The 19,425-nt window shown below is 37.4% G+C and overlaps 1 protein-coding gene across 1 annotated transcript in view; it reads left to right on the top strand.

The window, feature by feature from the left end:
- LOC128995466 (serine-rich adhesin for platelets-like) overlaps nt 1-19,425 on the top strand; it is a 34,956-nt gene that overhangs the window by 15,287 nt on the left and 244 nt on the right. The window contains exons 2-3 of the mRNA XM_054420484.1: nt 9,628-9,687; nt 17,819-19,413. Of these exons, the coding sequence (XP_054276459.1) occupies nt 9,628-9,687; nt 17,819-19,413 (1,655 nt within the window). The remainder of the gene's footprint in view (nt 1-9,627; nt 9,688-17,818; nt 19,414-19,425) is intronic.

The following is a 19,425-nucleotide window of genomic DNA, read 5'->3' as shown; positions in this document are numbered from 1 at the left end:
AACAGCTTTTTGATTACCCTCAGAATTGGCTGAAAACGAGTACATTTTCAGCCTTATATTATAGAGATGATATAATTGTAATATATTACAAACTTGGTATTAAATTTAAGGCTGGAATCTCCAGATTAAGATTATACCAATATTTAATAATGTTAATACCATTTTCAAGCTTTTATCAGTGAATAACCAAGTAAACACAAAATTCGGGCAGCCATTTTGAAAAATGGCTGCCATTTTGGATTGTAACAACTTTGGGCAATGCCTCCCCATCTTATTTTAGTTGTCGGACCATAACCTACATTCATACCAAAAGTGGTTTTCTTATCACAATTTGCAGTTTTGATATACGTAGCTCCCCCACTATATGTCTCACGACAAAACGCACGATTGTTAGGGCTTGGTCCAGCTGGCAACAAAATATACTCGTTAGACCCGCCGCAGTTTCTGAACACCCTGTGTGTAATGCATCAAGCGGTTATTCCTAGGCGATGGCTTTCCACTGGCGTTTTGGTGGTCGCAGTTGAAGCCTGTTTTTTACACTCAAACCTAGTAAAGTCATCCAGTTTGCTAGACATGTGATAAGGTGTTACTGATCGGTCAGGAATTATTTACTCTTGGATTTTAATCGCTATGTTACTGTGTTTTATAAAAATAACTAGCTTAACCCGTCGTGGTTTTGCTCACGAAAATGTAAGTTAAACACGTGGATACTTAAGTTATACTAAGGGAGAACTTCTTCATTTGAAAAAAAAAATATTAAGTGTCCTTCCACCAGCTTCATTATGAAACCAGCTACATAATGTTTTTGGCCAGAAAACTATTTTCTCCTTTCACTTAGGTTTATGCACACCTAATTTTCCAATAGTTTAGTCAATTCTCCATTAACTTTATTGAAAACGAAAAGTGTTATGAATTTAAAAATAACATTAAGTAATATAAAAAATTGCACAATGTTTAAATGTGGTTCTTCCTCAAAGGCCCTAAACAGTTGCAGGTCTACGATGTCTGCGATGTTTTCACCAAGCGGAATGTACGCATAAAGTACTTTTCTCAAAACTCCAGGAAAAAGGAATTATTAAAACTTGATATTATGCATACATTTCACTAAAAACAAATCATACAAAGCTGTGACTCACTTCAAACGCTGATACTTTACAAGTGAACATACTCATCTGCAATTGCATGATTGTGACACTGTAAGCCTGTAGGGATGGACGTGATTATACATCAAGAACATCTCTCTTGAGCACCCATTATAAATAATCATACAGTGATTAACAATAACTAGGTGAAACCCGTCGAAATCGACGGTTACTTTCAAGGCTTACGTTAATTCATCTAACTGCGATAAATTGGGTGACATATACATATTTTGAGCATTGTTTAAAGAGTAATAAGTGTAAAAATGATAATTTTATTAATTGCGTTAGTTGCCAAATTAGGTTGATCATTCAATGATTAAAATATTTTCTATAGGTACTGTACGTCATCGGAGTTATTATTAGTATGTTATATGGTATCTCTTCCTTTGGAAGAGCCTTTAAATAGTATTAAAATCGTATCGGTGGATCTTTTGTAGTTAAACACTTCCGTGATTTCATCAGTGTAATATGATTTTATTTGAAAAGAAAATATTTTTCGGGAAGACATATTCTAACTTCAAAGGGAGTTATATCCGTTAGTGTATGTTTGATTTTTCCTTCGTCACGTCGTGTCAGTTCTTATCGTACTTCTGTGCCAATGAATGAACCCTCTAGCATAGTTTTGAGAAATTGATTGTGGGGTTACTGTTGAAGGTGGAATTCCTTGACATGGGGGATGTCAGTTAGTTGTCTCAGCCTTATCAATAACATAAAGTTGTCAATATAATCTCTCTACGGAATGTTAAGTGTAGTGGAATACTTGAAGTAAAGTTGGCTTTTATTCTTGAACTGTTAGGGGCCTCATAGTTCATATGGTCTTGGCGGCTTCATTGGCAACAAATAATGCAAATGACATAGCAATGGGACATTTTCAAAAGGCAAAAATACTGTAAATTGGCTGTTACGTATATATTGATGTTTACATATTGTTAATCACCGTATCTTATAAAGGATTATGTGATCTAGTTTAAAAGGAATATGGCCTTTCTGTCATGATAGTAGCTGCTTAAATAGTATTTTCTCTTTGTATCATATTTTACAGCCAAAATGTTGTGTTATTTTTAATAACGTTACCAACCTGACCCCAAAACCCCGCCAAAGTCCGTAATATAGGCAGGTGCAAATAATTTGTCAAGATGGGTACCATTTTAGGCAAGGTTTCTATGTTTGGATTTTATTAGACACGATAAGAGCAGATATTTCTAAAATAGGATGATATTTCTGTGGGGTGATGGGATATTATATAACAATGAACAAAATTGGAGAAAATAATACATTAACAAGGAGAAGCATATTAAATAACTGATAACACATTATCAGGGGCATTAACAAACATTATGGGAGAAAATATACATAATAATGGAGAAATTAATGTTAATGATGAATGAATGACATGTAATATTACAACATTCTGTAGCGATTCTCTATAGATCGTAGACTGTGTAGGATTTTGATTATTCGAAAACTCGCCCCAGCTGTCCTTTATCTTTGGACTAATTGATTAATTAAAGTAGGTCATAGCTAACGAACCAAAGGCAATCCAATATATTTTACATTCAGCCCTACTTTCATATTCAGTTCGATATGCTAGTGTCAATATAGGGATTAAGTGATGCACTGATACACCCTGCCACCGGAAGCTAACAAACCACAAACTATAAACTTTAAATTACAAACATTCCAATGACTGGTGTATGAGTTTCCAAAGCACATAAATCCATTAGTATTCAAGAAAGTACAACTTTGAGATCAATACACGCCATATCCTATAAACTCCTACGCAAAAGTGATTTCAAACAACACAAAGCGTATCTCCATTTAGCATTTACGGCTCCAATGTAAACATACTCCTCGGCGATGAAGATAAATACCCCGAATGAAATAAGCAAATACAATAAACGTGAGCAAACATAGACATAGACAATGTTTAGGAGGTTTTAACCCAGGCCACACCTTGTTTTAACCCAGGTGCTTTCAACTTCTGACAACATACAAAGTGAACTGAAAATTAAGTAAACTATATTTTATGTTTTCCTTTCGGTGGAGGTGAAAATCATCACCTGGACGCACATTGGATAAATACAACAATACAACAGCTGATTTCCAAAGATATCTCTCGTTGAAAATGTCATTGCCTTAAAACTAAACATAATGAATGGTAAACTGTTAAGAACAGTACAATAACTGAATCTCTTTAGTCTGTGGTACAATTCACCTTGAAGGTAAACCTCAAATGTAGGTTACTTCTTATCAGAGAATAGCAGCAAAGTGTTCTGGCGATGGAAGAAGAAAAACTGTTGGCTATATATAATTCACTATATTATTTGCAGTTAACTTACTATAGTAATTTTGTTGGTTATTGGTTGAAAGAAATGTATGAACGATTCAAATAGTTTCTTTTCAGATTTTTCCCATAAAAGCCCATCAAAGTAAACAACCTATTTTAAATAGATTTTATTATATTTACCCAAAAGTTATGGAGACTTCCTAAAACCAAGCAACATTCGTAAAACATTCGAATCAATTAAAAATTGAGAGACTAAACATGTTCACTTGTTCAAAAATGGTTCCTTGGAGAAGGGATTTAAAAGTACAAAATCTAAATTTATATTTCTCTAAGAAGCGGTTATTTAATTATTATTAATTTTTGAATTATTAATTTTCGTGGTAACAAAATTTGGTCCCTAAAAGCATTGACTATACACAGAATAGAATTTTGTGTATAGTCGCTACAAGCAAGTAAGCTTGCATTTATCCATGGAGAAGTGGATTATCAGCTGTTTCTACAGCCAGAGCCAATAAAGGCCTAAGATCGAGCGAATTTGGTCCTAATTTAGAATTGTAAAAAAGCTGGTTGTTATTTTTTATTTTTTTTTTTTTCAGAACCAAACCTATAATCTTTTGTTTGTCAGGGATGAGGGATAAGCATTCAAGCTTCAAGTGATATTACCGAATTGCGATCACAAGTCCGACATTTATGAGTCGGTTCTCTTATCTCTTCCATTCAAGTGGTTGGGTTTACAACATTGCAATGATAGCGGACATGGTGTGTGGGGTGTGATTGTGACGTACTGGTTTATTTTGAGCTACGACGTCAGCACTACGCACTAAACTTCAGCACGACCGTGCTAGAAACATGCACGACTTACAACTGTACACTTCTGGATACGATTAAGGTTCATAAATTATATATAAATTAAAAAATGTTAATTAGACGAGACGTGATTGGACGATGACGGAAAGTTCTGGTGACGTTAAAACGTACACAGCATATTAAAACATATTAAAATATTTAAAAAAAATAACTGGACAAGACTTGATTCATAAACATCGATCCACTAGATGAGCACATTTTTTACGATCCAGTTTTGAAAAAGATGGAGAACGATTAAAATTATTTTATTTATCGTTTAGAATTGGGAGTCAGGTAAATAACTTTATTGTTTTGATGTTTGTTTCGAATATATTTTTGCTTAAGGTCTTTAGAAACGGAAATAAAGCTTGAAAATATTAAACTGGTAGTCGAATAAATATTGTTTGGTTTCCAAGGGGGAAGCACACTGTTTGCATTTAATTTGTTTACCATCAAAGTTATTGATTTCACACTTTCGCACAATATTGTTAGCTTTAAATGTGGTGCAAGTATACTTTTCATCCTAGCGTAAAACCTGACGATTGCTTTGATGTGTGTTTTAGGTAAATCATGTTTAAGTGTCCTGATATTTATTGACAAAGTATTCCACACTTATGCATTCCATAGTTTGTGCTTCACTCTGTGATCATAATATAAGACACATGACAGTTTAGAGTGTAGGAGTTTTGCCAACGGGTATCAAGTAGAAAGGGTCCCCATCCGTGAATTCCTCATACTGCGGAGTTTTGCCAACGGTTGTGGGTTGCGCGAGTGCGAGAGGGGGGAGGGAGAGAGAGATATAACATGGCACCGTGAGGGTGGCTTCCGCTAGGGGTGGACAAACCAGGCAGGATGCTGACTGTGTTCAAAGTAATGCAGTTATGCACCTCTGACTGTGAAAGGAAATGTATTGAATTTTTAACCTAACCTAACCTAACCTAACCTAACCTAACCTAACCTAACCTAACCTAACCTAACCTAACCTAACCTAACCTAACCTAACCCACTGCGACAAGCGCATAACTGCCAAGCGTAGACAGCCCTGACAATCGCTCTCCCTCCCTCCCTCACACCCTTTCTCCCACCACCACCGTTGGCAAATCTCCGCACCAAGAGGTGGCCGAAGGCATCCCCCCATCTACCTGACACCCGTTGGCAAAACTCCGGTACCCGACAGTTTACAAACAGGTTCAGTTAAAATTGTTTAAAGGTTGGGTAAGCAACCAGAGACGGATAGTTAATTACAAACTCTTCTATGAACCGGTGCAAAAACATTCATTAACATTGCTTTATTTACACACATTACATTATGCACATTAGCCAACATTACTTTATGCTGTTTCATAAGGATAATACGCGTACACGCGTACAACCGTACATCTGAGGGAGTACTGTAAATCTACGGTCATGTATGAATTTCAAGTTTTGGAATTAGTGATATTAATGATCTTTAACACTTTAGATGGTAACTAATATTAATAGTTAAATATTCAAATCATAAAAAAATTGTTGTACAAAAATTTATCGTTTGTATAATCGAGGCTTGAAGTAAAAAGCGGCAAAATCTTCAATTTAACGAGAATTCCCTGTCATTTCGTACTATTAATATTAGTATTACGATTATTAAGCATAGTTCAACCCAAATTTATGTAAAACGAGTATCATTTTTAATAAGATCATTTATCGTTTTTAAACACGTCACATATGAATAAAAAAATAGTAACATAACCTCCTCAAATACAAGGCAATGGCGAGACGATACAATGTGGCAACGCCGCAATCCCGGCCTACTGAAATTGCTGTTGCACTGGTTCATAATGTAGCATCTGCGCAATGTTTATGTTTACACTGTTATTACCATGACAATAGACTGGTCGGTGCGACGTTGCCACACGCTAACACCACAGCCTTGATAGTAAACATCAAAACGTCATATACACGCAACAGAACGAAACTAACTTTAAAACTGTCTACAACAGGATGATCTACTGTGCGGAACGTTTAATCGACTACTTTAGGTGTGTTTTGGACCACTTGACCTTCAAACTTGGTCCAGCAAAACGTACGACGTTGTTTACTCAATCTTGATGACGTTTTCTTACATAAAGTATGTATTTCACAGTCGGGGTTTAGTTTAGTAGCCTCGCTCTGACGTCGCGCCTCTGCCAAGTCATCTCACATAAGGTACAATGTCACAAACTGTCTCAGGCGAGCCGTGAAATGGGATTCTGGATTCTCCGTAGATGCCATACAAATGTTCAACTATTTTTCTAAAAATAATTTTAAAGCCATAGTGTGATATGGCAACGCAAAACTGTAATGGCAATACATTGTTATGAGGCTTGCTGCTTATTTTGCTTATTTTAACACTTGCATGGACCTCGGTACGTTGTATGGAACAATTGACTACAAGTTGATACAAGTTCATTTAATCCTCATTTAAATTCTCAATCGTCTAATCAATTAATTATCATTTAGCCAGTGTAAGATTAAAATGGTCATACTTCAATCGATCCACTGAAACATTATGCTGATGTGAATTACTATAGTGAAACAACAAAAGTTATAGCATATTATATATTGTTATATATATATAGCAGAATATATTATATTGTATAGAATCTTTTATGTAATTTAAAATAGGATGGCACAAAAATAGATAAAGCTAGTGCACCTGTTGCTCGAATTCGAGCAATTTCAAAGTATTACAGGCGTTAAAAACGAATAGCAGACACAATCCAATGACTTAAAAGAGTAAACTCAAAGATGATGTAATCAATCACTCCACTCCAGTTATCGAAACTGGAAACGAACGCTCTTGTGTGTACAATATCATGTTTACTACGAACAGCTGTAATTAATACAAACTATTCGTCTGTTTAAGTAAACAAAATCGTTTCTTCATAAGAAATACATAGGGATTTTATGGCCTGTGGGGCAAAGCCCGAGGACTTTTATTACAGGAATTGGTGAAAAGGGGCGTCTGCACAAAAAATACTTAATTTTGACACATTGTTTGTAAAAATTCATCCATTATTAACGCAGGAGTAGTGTTTCGTAGAAATCACCTTCACGTATTATATACGTATATATGTATGTGTGTGTATATATATATGTGTATAAGGATGATAACCCGATTTTGAAAGCAGCACACTCTGTTGAGTACTCATTTATCTGTGATCGATTTGTTTAAATAGTACTACGCTGGTGAATATAGATCGGACAATAGTGGAAAGCATCAAACAAAAGAGTCAACCAGTACTATTACCATAATAATCAGTAAGTACTGCTAAATTTTAAGTAGCAGTGACGGAACACGGACACATATTATTGCTGTCTTATGTTCTTTGGTCCGTCACGCAGCCACTTTTTTCCTCCTCTTTCTTATAATCTTAAGACCAATTCTCGAAGAATAAAAAAAGTTTCACAAAATTCTGGCTGTTTCTTTTTTTTCCTTTATAGCAGACTCCCGCTTGGGCAACAGTAGCTCTACACCTATCCAGCCCACAGCTTGGTGGAGGTACCACCTCCTGGGCCTGCAAGCATATCTTTCAAGCAGGTTGAGCTGCTCGGTCTCATATTTACCTCACCTATTGGGACGTACGTGTTTCTACCAGCAAGGATACAAGATACAACGTCAATTGGATATACTGTACCAGAGCTGGACGACCTCCCTTACTTAGTTTAGTGGGTAGGTTAAGAACGTCGAAGAAAGCCAAAGTCATAGAACATGCTCAGTAGTCTCATCACCCACCGAAACTTTACGATTGAGTCAGGTCTAAGAAACAAAACCCAGTGTAGCTCTCCGAAGTTAAGAAGTGAGAGTTGATGCCAGATGTTGACCAAGGTACCGAACTCACCTATGGCAAAGTCGTGATGAAACACCTATAAAAGTGAAATTTCCCTAACTACACCTAACCTATGCATCAAACTTGTCAACAGTTCGCAGGTAAAGATGTCCAAAGCGCGTAGGCGCCTGTAGTTGGCCCAGACTTGGTACTTCACCTGTGCCAACATTTGTCCCGACTTATCGGGTCCAACGCCTCGTGCATATAGGCCAACCAGTACGAAACCGCATGAGCCACGTAGTTCATTGTCTGGCACAGCCTTGGCCTAATTGTTGGGATATCTAAATAAATAGTTAGGTCTCATACTGTGTATTCAAGAAGTAAGATATTGAAACGTTTCGATATCACTAGCTTTGCCTAGGACCACTGTTTACTTTAAGGGAATGCACCTAACAGTATGCCACGTAAACCACCGTTTCTTCTATAGCGATTTGCCTAGCAGAAAGTCACATAACCCAGTCTTCCTAGTTAGGAATTGGGTACACATATTACAATATTTAACATACACCATGTAAACCCTAAGGTTCACTGTTCCTTGAGTAGGATTGAGCTTACCAGGACAGTACATAGACTATCTTGTAAATATTACACCTAACAAAATTACACTTAAATCACCAGTCTTGTGAAAGATCTTACGTGACACAAAACGTCATGAAAGTTATCGTTCCCTACCTTCGCGTACTCCTAACAGAATATCACAGAATCCTGGTCAAGGATCTTAAAGAATCGTAATGGCTTTTTGTAAAGAAACCTTACAAATGTCCTCAATAGATTGTTTCTCATCCATGCGTCCACTTAATAAATGCCATGAAACCACGTTTTTTTTGTCTAGGAGTGTCTACAGAATGCCACGAAACCCCTTGCCTCTAGTCCAGGGGTGCGAACTCCGGGGTGTCACAGGGACCGCCCCGAGTATTTTGAGAAGGTCGGCTTGCGGGGTCGAAGCACTAGCCTATTTCCATCACCATCTGAAGCCTGCCAAACTGCCAAGCCGTCGTCCCGTCATGCGAATAACTTGACACTTGTTTGGCGTTTACTGTGTTTCTATACAAATCTGCTAATTGGAATAAGAAATTCTGGATCCAGCTGCTCTCGCTCATCTGACTTTTAATACACAGCCCTGGCTGAAGAAACAGCTGATCGTAGACATAGTAACAACGCTAGACTTTCATTAATTTTACCATAGATAAAAGGAATATTTTACATATCGTATTCACTTTCGGTTTAGAATAAGCATTTAAGGGTGCGTTGCTGTTTTAAAAGTGTTATTGATCCATTCGATCGAGGATAAAAAATAGTAGTCCATCGATTGTTTGTTTCCCTTGGCGAGTAGATGGAGGGTTTTCCAACATAGTTGGCAAAGCAAATTGCCAATGTATGCAACGTGTTATCTCATTGGCACCAACTACCTCTCAACAAATTCCACATTGACACTCGTGACAAAAGACTGTGTTGACGAAGTAGTAGTAGTGTCATGCTAATGCTGTGTTTTGTTTTGTTGCAGGGGTCATGGTCTAGCAAGAGTCCCGGCAGTACAGCCACAGACAAGGCTCCGGCCTCCTCGGTCAGTTCACTAGTTATGTAAATTGTATTGACGAATTAACTTTACTGTAGGTTAAAATTTGAGTGTTGGTTAACTAAAAAGAAAAAAAATCAATTAAACGCTCTTTATATTAACTAGACTATTGAATTTAAATAGTCCCTTTGACTGTATAGCATAAAAAGTATACAGTGTTATGGTGTATAGTCAATGGTAGTCTGTGTCAATTATGTATCTGCAATTCTAAAATGGTATATAGAAGAAGGGCAAACAGGTCCACGACGTAGGGAGTGGTGAAGGATGTAGTAGCATTGACTAATGGTATATTTGGATTCAGGACGTAAAAAACTATAGACTATATGTATATATAGTCAATGGTAGGAGGCTAAAGGTGAGCAGTGTGGAGTTTGGGAATAGATATGCAATACTAAACTGTTTTCAGAGCTTTCCCCGAGCGAAGCTCGGTCCCCATGTACTATGTATAATTTGCACATCAAGTCAAAGGTTTTTTTTTAGTAAAACACAATAAAGTTGATTACACTTAACTTAATACACGAATACAAATCGATAACATATAAGTTAAAGATTTACGCGAATCAACTAGTTCACATAACAATCAGCACACTAAATCCATTACAATCAATAAACTGATAATAAATAAATTATCTATCACAACAACAGACTAATGAACAGTTTCAAACAACAGATGTTAAATCATAACACGTTTCTGTTGGAACTAAACCACGATTTAGATTGCGAAACACAAGTCACTAACCCTTGTCTTGCTATTCTCGGCGTCATCCGATCAGCTGGGCTACAATCGCCTACACCAGCTGATGATCCCGGAAATTTTATTGGTCCAGTGTTGCCAAAATGAATTTGAATGTGGTTAATACTTCACTATGAGCTATGTGCTCTTGTGTTGTTATTTTGTGGTTCCATCGATGTGGAAAATATTTAAAACAGATTATTTTGTACATATTATTGTTGGCTATTGAATTGTTGATTGTATTTATTGTTATTTCCACCTTTAATTTTTATGCTATAATTGATGTTATATTTTAAGAAAAATAATTTAATTAACGTAAGGTTACACTACAAGTTATATAAAGACTACCAACTAAGGCCCCTCGCCCACTATACGATTTCGGTCGTACGACACTGTGTCGGAACGACAACATTTCCACAGTGAACCATTGGATCTTATGAGAGCTCGCCCACTGTACGATAATCTCACGACTACGACAAACTGTCGTGAAGCAGTCGTCCACTGCCACTGTGATCCACGACTGTCGTACGACTGTTTCACTCGCAGTGGCGTACACAATCAAATGGGCGCTCGCCCACTATACGATTTTTATCGTATGTCGTGCGTTCTCCCCAGTAGTCTTATATATACTTTTTGCAATTAACTCATACTTAGTCATTATTATAGTTGTTATATCACTTTGCGTATTTTTTATCGTGAATAAATATTTTTTACAATTCATTCATACTTTTTTATTATAATGTTTGATATATCACTTGGTCTTATTTTCCAACCATTATTTTGCGTAATTTTGATGTTCCTATTTATTTTTTACAATTAATTTGTTTATATTTTTCCCTATATTATGTTTAAATACTGCATCACTTATGAGTAAATATACCAAAATAATTATTGAAAAATGCGAGTTTGGCTATTATTATTGTATAATCTTAATTATTAATTATATTGTGTAAAAAAGTTTCACTAAAACATATAAATATATATTTTTGTAGATTATATTGATAAAATTAAATCCATTTAAAAACTAATCCAAAAACAATTAACATACATACTTTTTACCAGACTATCCCAAAACCCTATGATAGTTATGGTAAATTTAAAAACTTGTAAAATGCATGGACTAATATAATTTGAAAATTTCTTTCAATACATTAACTAAAAAATAATTTACACATAAAAATAAATGTTTCTTTAATGCTGTAGGCCTACATTGGCCACTATCGCTTAATCTACGCCACAGCATCCACATTGCAACAACACGTAACGGAATCATTGTTTTACTATTTGATACAGAACCACTGTTTTAAGATATTGCGCAACACACCCACACCTCACTCTTCCATGGCTACCGAGCAACTGGCCATTTATCCGACAAAGTGTCGTAAAGTGGGCGAGGACCACACATATGATAAGAATATCGTACGACACAGTGTCGTACGACCGAAATCGTATAGTGGGCGAGAGGCCTAAGCTACACTACCATTGATGAGACCTATACTCCATTCCACGTTCACCTTGCAATACAGGTCTGATGGGGTATAGCCTTACTAGATAATACTGCAACTTGGGATCTGGATTTTGACTCTGGTACATGCAAACTTTCTATGATAATAAAAAGTGTATAATACACAAGCGCAATGTACTGCACACTTAACCAGTAATCACACCATTGTGGCACCAAGTTTCATAAAATAATTGAGTTTATTTCATCAGCTGTTCGGGAAAGTAAATTCAATTGATCAAAATACTGACATAGTAATAAGTGTAGACATAACGTCAGGTAAAGCCATTAAATGGATACCTTTAGATGGCCCACCTCTAAACTCACAAGAATGGGGCGAAACCATAAAGAAAGATAGCAATATATCAAGGAAACTCGCTGATAAAATACAATTTGCACCCACATAGTAAAGTTTAAACTTAAAATTACATTATCTTTGAAAATTTTAGATAGCTCAACCCATCCAAAGTCTAAATAATGAATGATAAATAATGTTTAGTGTGTAAAGCATTACGTAAACAAATACCCCCAACGCAGCAAACCTGCAGACCAAGCGAATTCCATGATTAATTGATTTTCTTCAAAATATTTCATTAAACATATCAAACGTTAAAAATTACCTTACGGTATTTTTGAGCGGAGCGAGCGAAGTGAGCGAAGCTCTTATACAACGACTCTTATGCATTTCGTAATACGCAAACTCCTCCTAGACGGCTGAATCAATCGTTTTCAAATTTTGCATGGTGATAAAGACCATATCGGTGAGTGCCAACATCTATATGGCGTTGAAAAAGTCTCTCAGGAATCCGCCCCACTGGGTCTCAAAGTTTCAATGTAATCCTTATGGAAGCAGTATTTGACACATAAACAAAGACATATGATCAGCTGTTGACTTTTGAATGCAGTAGATAAAGAAATAGCTGATAGCATTATAAGCTTGGGGCCCGTGACGTATAAAGTGGTTTACGAAGTAGTAAAGGTGAGCAGTCTGGAGCGCTGTTGGTGAGTTGCGGCCCAAACATCATTTTGCGTACGTCTGGAGTATGGAAACTGTTTATGACGATTAGATTAAGGTATCTGCATTCCTAAAATTCTATGGGAAGGGAGGAAAACAGGTCCGCGACGTAGGAAGTGGTGAAGGTAGTAGTAAAGACGAGCAGTCTGGAGTGTGGAAACTGTTTATGACGATTATAGGTATCTGCATTCCTAAAATTCTTTTGTAAGGGAGGAAAACATGTCCGCGACGTAGGAAGTGGTGAAGGGAGGAGTAAAGGCGAGCAGTCTGGAGTGTGGAAACTGTTTATGACTATTAGATAAAGGTATCTGTATTCCTAAAATTCTATGGGAAGGGAGGAAAACAGGTCCACGACGTAGGAAGTGGTGAAGGAAGTAGTCAAGGCGAGCTGTCCGGAGTGTGGGAACTGTTTATGACGATTAGATTAAGGTATCTGCAATTCTAAAATGCTATTGGAAGGGAAGGAAACAGGTCCGCGACTTAGGAAGTGGTGAAGGAAGTAGTAAAGACGAGCTGTTTGGGGTGTGGGATCTGTTTGTGACCATTAGATTAAGGTATTTGCAATCCTATGATGCTATGGGAAGGGAGGGAAACAGGTCTGCGACGTAGGAAGTGGTGAAGGAAGTAGTTTAGGCGAGCCGTTCGGAGTGTTGGAACTGCTTATGACGATTAGACTAAGGTATCTGCAATCCTAAAATGGTAAGGAAAGGGAGGGAAAAAGGTCCTCGATGTAGGAAGTGGTGAAGGAAGTAGTAAAGGCGAGTTGTTCGGAGTGTAGGATCTGTTTATGACGATTAGATTTAGGTATCTACAATCTTAAAATGCTATGGGAGGAGAGGGAAACAGATCCGCGACGTTGGAAGAGGTGAAAGAAGTAGTAAGGTGACCAGTGTGGCGTGTGGGAACTGGAAACCGTTTGTAGCAGTTTTAATGTATCTGCAATGCTGAAATGCTATGAGAAGGGATGGAAGCATGCCCATGGCATAGAACATTGTGAAATAAGTAGTAAAGGCTAGCAGTACGGAGTGTGAAAATGTTTGTGGCAATTAGATTAACGTATCTAAAATACTAAAATGCAATGGAAAGTGATGAATACAGGTCCACGACGTAGGAAGTGGCTTAGGAAGTAGTAAAGTATGAGCATCAGCATAGTGTGAGATCCAACTGTGGCAGTTAGATTAATGTATCCTTAATACTAAAATGCTATGAGAAGGGAAGGAAACAGGTCTATGACGTAGTAAATGGTAAAGGAAGTAGTAAGGCTAGCAGTGCAGAGTGTCTTGGCAATTACAAAAATGTATCTGCAATCCTAAAATGCTATAGGAAGAGAGGGAAACAGGTCCACGACGTAGGGGGTGGTGAAGGAAGAAGTAAAGGTGAGCAGTGTTGAGTTTGGTAATGGATTAATGTATCTGCAATGCTAAAATGCTACGGGAAGAGACTGTAGACTGTTTGTTAAAATGATTACGAAGCACGAATCGATACATATTTTCTATACATGCAATCGTTTACAAACAAAATTACCAACTGAGTTGACAACAGCTGTTTTTTACTCCATAGAGGCTAAAAACTATTTTTACTCCCTAAAGAGTAAAAATGCTACTTTAGACCCGCAAAAAAACTACTGTTTTTACTGCCGTATGACAAAAACAATATAATATGAACCCTTGATGACTCCACTCCGCTCAATTTTGTGGATGCCTCTGCGAACGCCACCTAGTAGCACATTCGTATGTTTAAAGGTAAACAAAATCTTTCCTTCATGAGATATACATTGGGATTTTGATGGCCTGTGGGGGAAAGCCCGAGGACTTTTATTACAGGAATTGGTTAAAAGGGGTGTATACACAAAAAATAATTAATTTTGACACATCGTTTGCAGGGAAAACACAATTTTGTAAACATTTTAAAGACTTTCGGAGGAAGGGCCTATTCTAAAATTCTTGAATAAGATTCTGGGTTTCCTCTACATCTCAACAATTTTCTCTGCTCTCCCTTATAAAATAACTGCTACCTATGTGTGATATTTTTTCACGTTTTTCATAAGGAATAGTTCATATCCTCTTCATTTCATCTAACGTCGACTATTTGTTAGATAGCATGACTAATAAATTTATCTTTAAAATACTGTAGAATGATTTTTAAAATTTGGCAACGTTAATGGTATTTTCAGGAAGCACAAGTAGGTTAAAAGAAAGCAGTTGACCCTTGATCGGTTCGGAACGTCGGCGTAGGAGTTATCTTTAGCAATGTAAACGGGGCCAGACGTCCGCAGAACCACGCTATTGCGGGTAACGTAAGTAAACATTGGGCCAAACAGTAAACTATTGCCCCATGGTTATTCCAACCAGTCTAGAATATCATTGTGGTAGCTAATTCCTGTGTATTATGGACTAAAAATTATGAAAACAAGCATAGGAGTCAAAATACATTCATTTGGTCAATATCAGAAGTATTCACTATACTGCTGTAAAGACCGTGTATACTGAAGAAGGTAAACTTCGCGCACTCTATCAACAGAATTAAAAGTGGAATAAAAATGATAATACATTTGTAATCCCATGTTTATTGTAAACAAAGCAGACGTTTTTCAATCACAATGCATTTAAATGGTAGATATTTTTCATTATTTATTTTTTTTTTTTTTGTAGATTTTTGTCATAATCTGCTATTTTTGTCGACCCCCTAGTCCAAGACCTTTCATTTGACCCCTCTCCAATCAATCTGCGAGCTGTCAAACTATAACAATTTTGATTTAAAAAAATCGCTGAAACAATTAATAATATAGATTTGGATGGTACTTAGGTGAGTGTTTTCTCCAAATATGAGTGAAGGATGAGATGAGGATAACATCTTACGAGTGTAATACGTGAAACAGTTTTTGTGAACACAGATCCCCCCTTAATTGTGGGCCAATTTCAACGTTTGAGGTGTAAAAAAGTTCGTTTCAATTTGTAGTTTTGAAATATGGTTTTAGAATTGGAAAAATCTTACCCTTAAGGGTGCAAGACGATCCCAAGGGCCAAAATTTCCCCATAAGAATAAATTACATTAAACAAGTTTTAAAAACATAAGGCAGCTGTTTATAAAAAGAAACTCAGTAGCTTTTTGGGAGTAAATATTGATGTTTGTAGTATTCAAGAGGTTATATACCAATGTAAACTAATCAGTTAAGTTGGAAGAACAGAAAATTCCTCGAGTTCAAGGATACAACTAATAAGAGATCTTATACGTATGAGAAGATTAGAATAAGAGAGGACTGGTAAGGAATCCAGATACTCATTCACTTGGTGAGATGAATAATATTTGCCAGTACTTACTTCTATGCGACTTACTTTGAAAAAATACACGAAGAATATACTCATCGTGTTGTCACGGTTGTAAAGTAAACTTGCCTAATGTCAGATCAAATGAATACATGCCAGTAATGTTTGCTAGTGACACTGACAGATCGAGACAATTCAAAACCTTTAGTACTATAACAATGAATTGGCTATCGTAAGTTCAAGTAATAAGATTAACCCAAACCTTAGCGGGCCTTATGTTTTTATTGCTAAATTGCCAAGTTCACCCTTTATCGTGTCCATACCACATAGATCTATTGTTAGAAAGTCTCAATATTTGCTGATAGACCAATGCAAATTTTGACAATAGTGTTCACAATCAACGCTACTCGGAATCGAACTTGCAACATGTAGATTTGAAGGCGAGCACCATAACCGCTCGGCCACTGAGACAATATTGTGTTATTGCTACTTTGGTATTGCTTGTGGTTGACTTATGAGTTTTTACCCGGTCTTTCAGCAAAATGTTGCTAATATTAAACAACCGCGTACTGAGTGTGTCGCCATAAATAGCGCACAGACACTTGCTTACTGTTGCTCATTACCTTGCCCTTGGTCGAGTCTTGGAACACTTAAATTATAAATAGTCCATGAAATTATCTCTCCCTAACAATTAGTCATCAGGACAAAACTGTGTTGTTATTCCGAGGACTGCATTTAATGTTCCACAATATAATCGCCCTTTGTGAATTCACCTTTTAATTGGTGATCAGATTTGTAATGGTGATAGAGGTTTGGTCCGTTTTTTTTCACATTAAAACACGTTGGACGCTTATTGGTGGCTGTGAATTCACTATCCCAGAGTTTCGTATCACATCGTAGTTAGTCACACACAAAGCTCTTCCTAGATTCCTAGATTACCATAAAATATACCCAGTTCTAAAGACTTTTACTTATGGGTATAACAGAGAACCCTATAATACAACGGACTAGTAAAGTTATTTTAAACTTCAGTATGTTTCTAACTTCAGGTAAAACAGCACTAGTTTGAAAGCTCCCTAATGATTTAATCTATGATTTAGTCTAACAGCTTCGCACGGGACGGGCCCGCACCGCACTGGTGTCAAAGAGGTTGTGTCACTACTTGGTCGGTTGTTTTTATCAAAAACCACTGTTTATTTATTTTAATGATTTTTAAAAAATTCAACCTCTTCAAATCATAGGCCATAGGCCTAATTAGTCTGTCTAAAATTGAAAAATCTTCTACAGACAAACTAGACCTTTTACACACTTCCTTCTTATTTGCAAATTATCTAAGATAAACCAAATATATCTTGGTATGCAAGAGATAGCCACGTAATTGAGTTTTCAAACATTAGTGGCCGACGTTGTGGATGCCTTGCAGCAATCCATCTTCCGGGCAAACTACAATTCAATACAAAATGGTACAGTAGTTTAAAAATTTGTATTACGAATTGTAAGTGATATTGTTTAAGGCATAAAATACCAGTTGTAGTAAATAAGAACAATGTATTACCACCATGTAAATACATTGCGAATGTTTCAAATGCCATTGTATGTTTCAGCTGGACCGGAGTAGTCGCTATGGATCCACCAACCTCAAGACCTCGGGAAGCACCTCCTCAACCTCCACCTCCAGCTACCGACCCCTGACGGCAACCTCGGTACGGGATAGAGCCGCCCAGCTCGATACCTCACCCACCTCCGACAAACCGTCCATCAGGGAGAAGTACGCCAGTAGGAGTTATGGGGTGGACTCGATTCTGAGGAAGAGTCCCGAGCCTAAACCCGAGGCCAAAGTATCCACGTCAACCTTCAAGAGGTACGGGTCAGGATACAGCCCGACTTCAGAAACCCCGACCCTCAGGTTCGGCAGCACCAGCAGATTTGGAGGCCAAATAGCACGGAGTCCTATCACGGAAAAGTCCCCGACTGTCTTCGGAGTTTCTGGATACTCGAGGACGAGGGACTCTAAGGATGAGAAGGAAGAGAAAAGTGAAACTCCAACGGAGATGATGACCGTCATCACGAGGGGGACGTCGCCGACTCCTCCATCTAACTCAACATTCCTACGGGCGAGGAGGGCAGAGATGGACAGAACGATAGAAAAGACGATACCGAAGTTGAAACCTAGACATACTAAATATGACGTGGAATGTCAAACGGATGAAAAATGCATAGAGGATGCAAAATTAGAAAGTAAGTTGTCAGCAGCGAGTGCTCTGACCTCAAGGACTCCATCACCGTCATCGTCATACTCTAGATTCTCCTCGGTTAACACCAAATATACTCCGAGAACATCCGCCTATCACGGTACAAGGCCGACAGAGTTGAGTTTGAAATCAATGTCGGTGAATAAGGCTACAAACCAAGAAGACGCTAAGACGGAAGAAAGTCCAAAGGACGAAAAGATCAAGAGGTTAGAGGGTAAAGACACCACGCGAATAGGAGGTTTCAGTTACGCGAGGCCAACGGATCTACCAATGGCTTTAAACAAAGCGATGGCAGACACCGATAAAGGAGATGGGCTAGTATCACCATCGAAGATTAGGAGCATCTCTCCACAAGCTCCAAAATCTCCTAGAAGTAGTTTATCGGGTGATGATATAAATAAATCGTTTAAGAGTACGTTAAATAGAGCAAGTAGTTTAGATAGGTCTAATGAAGATACTTCAAAACATTCCATTAAAGGTGAGGTACATTCACCTAGCATTGCAACAATTCCAAAAATACCTTTATCTCCTTCGATATCTTCAGTCAAGCTGACATCACCAGACAGAACGAAACTTCCTCCCCCTAGTCCAAAAGTTGAATCTATTAAGACTTTACCAAACAAAGATTTTAGAAAATCCGAATTAAATATGAATTTATCTAGTTCAAATGAATCACTAAATTCTCAGAAACTAAAAAGTCAAAATGGGTTGGAACGGTCTCCCTCAACAAAATCTCCGGTAAAGCTACAAACAAGTAAGTCATTAGCAAAATTACCATCCAATTCACCATCTCCAAAACTGGTGGCATCTCCGAATCAGCTGAAGCCTACGTTCCTTACAACAATTAAAAAGACAGATACAACAGAGTCGAGCAGTGACGAATCTAGTTCAACAGGAAGCTCGTCCGAAACCGAGAGTGAGTCAAGTGAGAGTGAAAATGATGAGCCGCCAAATCTCAA

This window comes from Macrosteles quadrilineatus, unplaced genomic scaffold, assembly GCF_028750875.1.
Source record: "Macrosteles quadrilineatus isolate MER2022 unplaced genomic scaffold, UCM_ALF_1.0 Scaffold_5__1_contigs__length_97177068, whole genome shotgun sequence".
Classification (NCBI taxonomy): Eukaryota; Metazoa; Arthropoda; class Insecta; order Hemiptera; family Cicadellidae; genus Macrosteles; species Macrosteles quadrilineatus.
The sequence above is the reverse complement of the archived record's forward strand: the minus strand, read 5'-3'. Positions and strand labels throughout refer to the sequence as shown.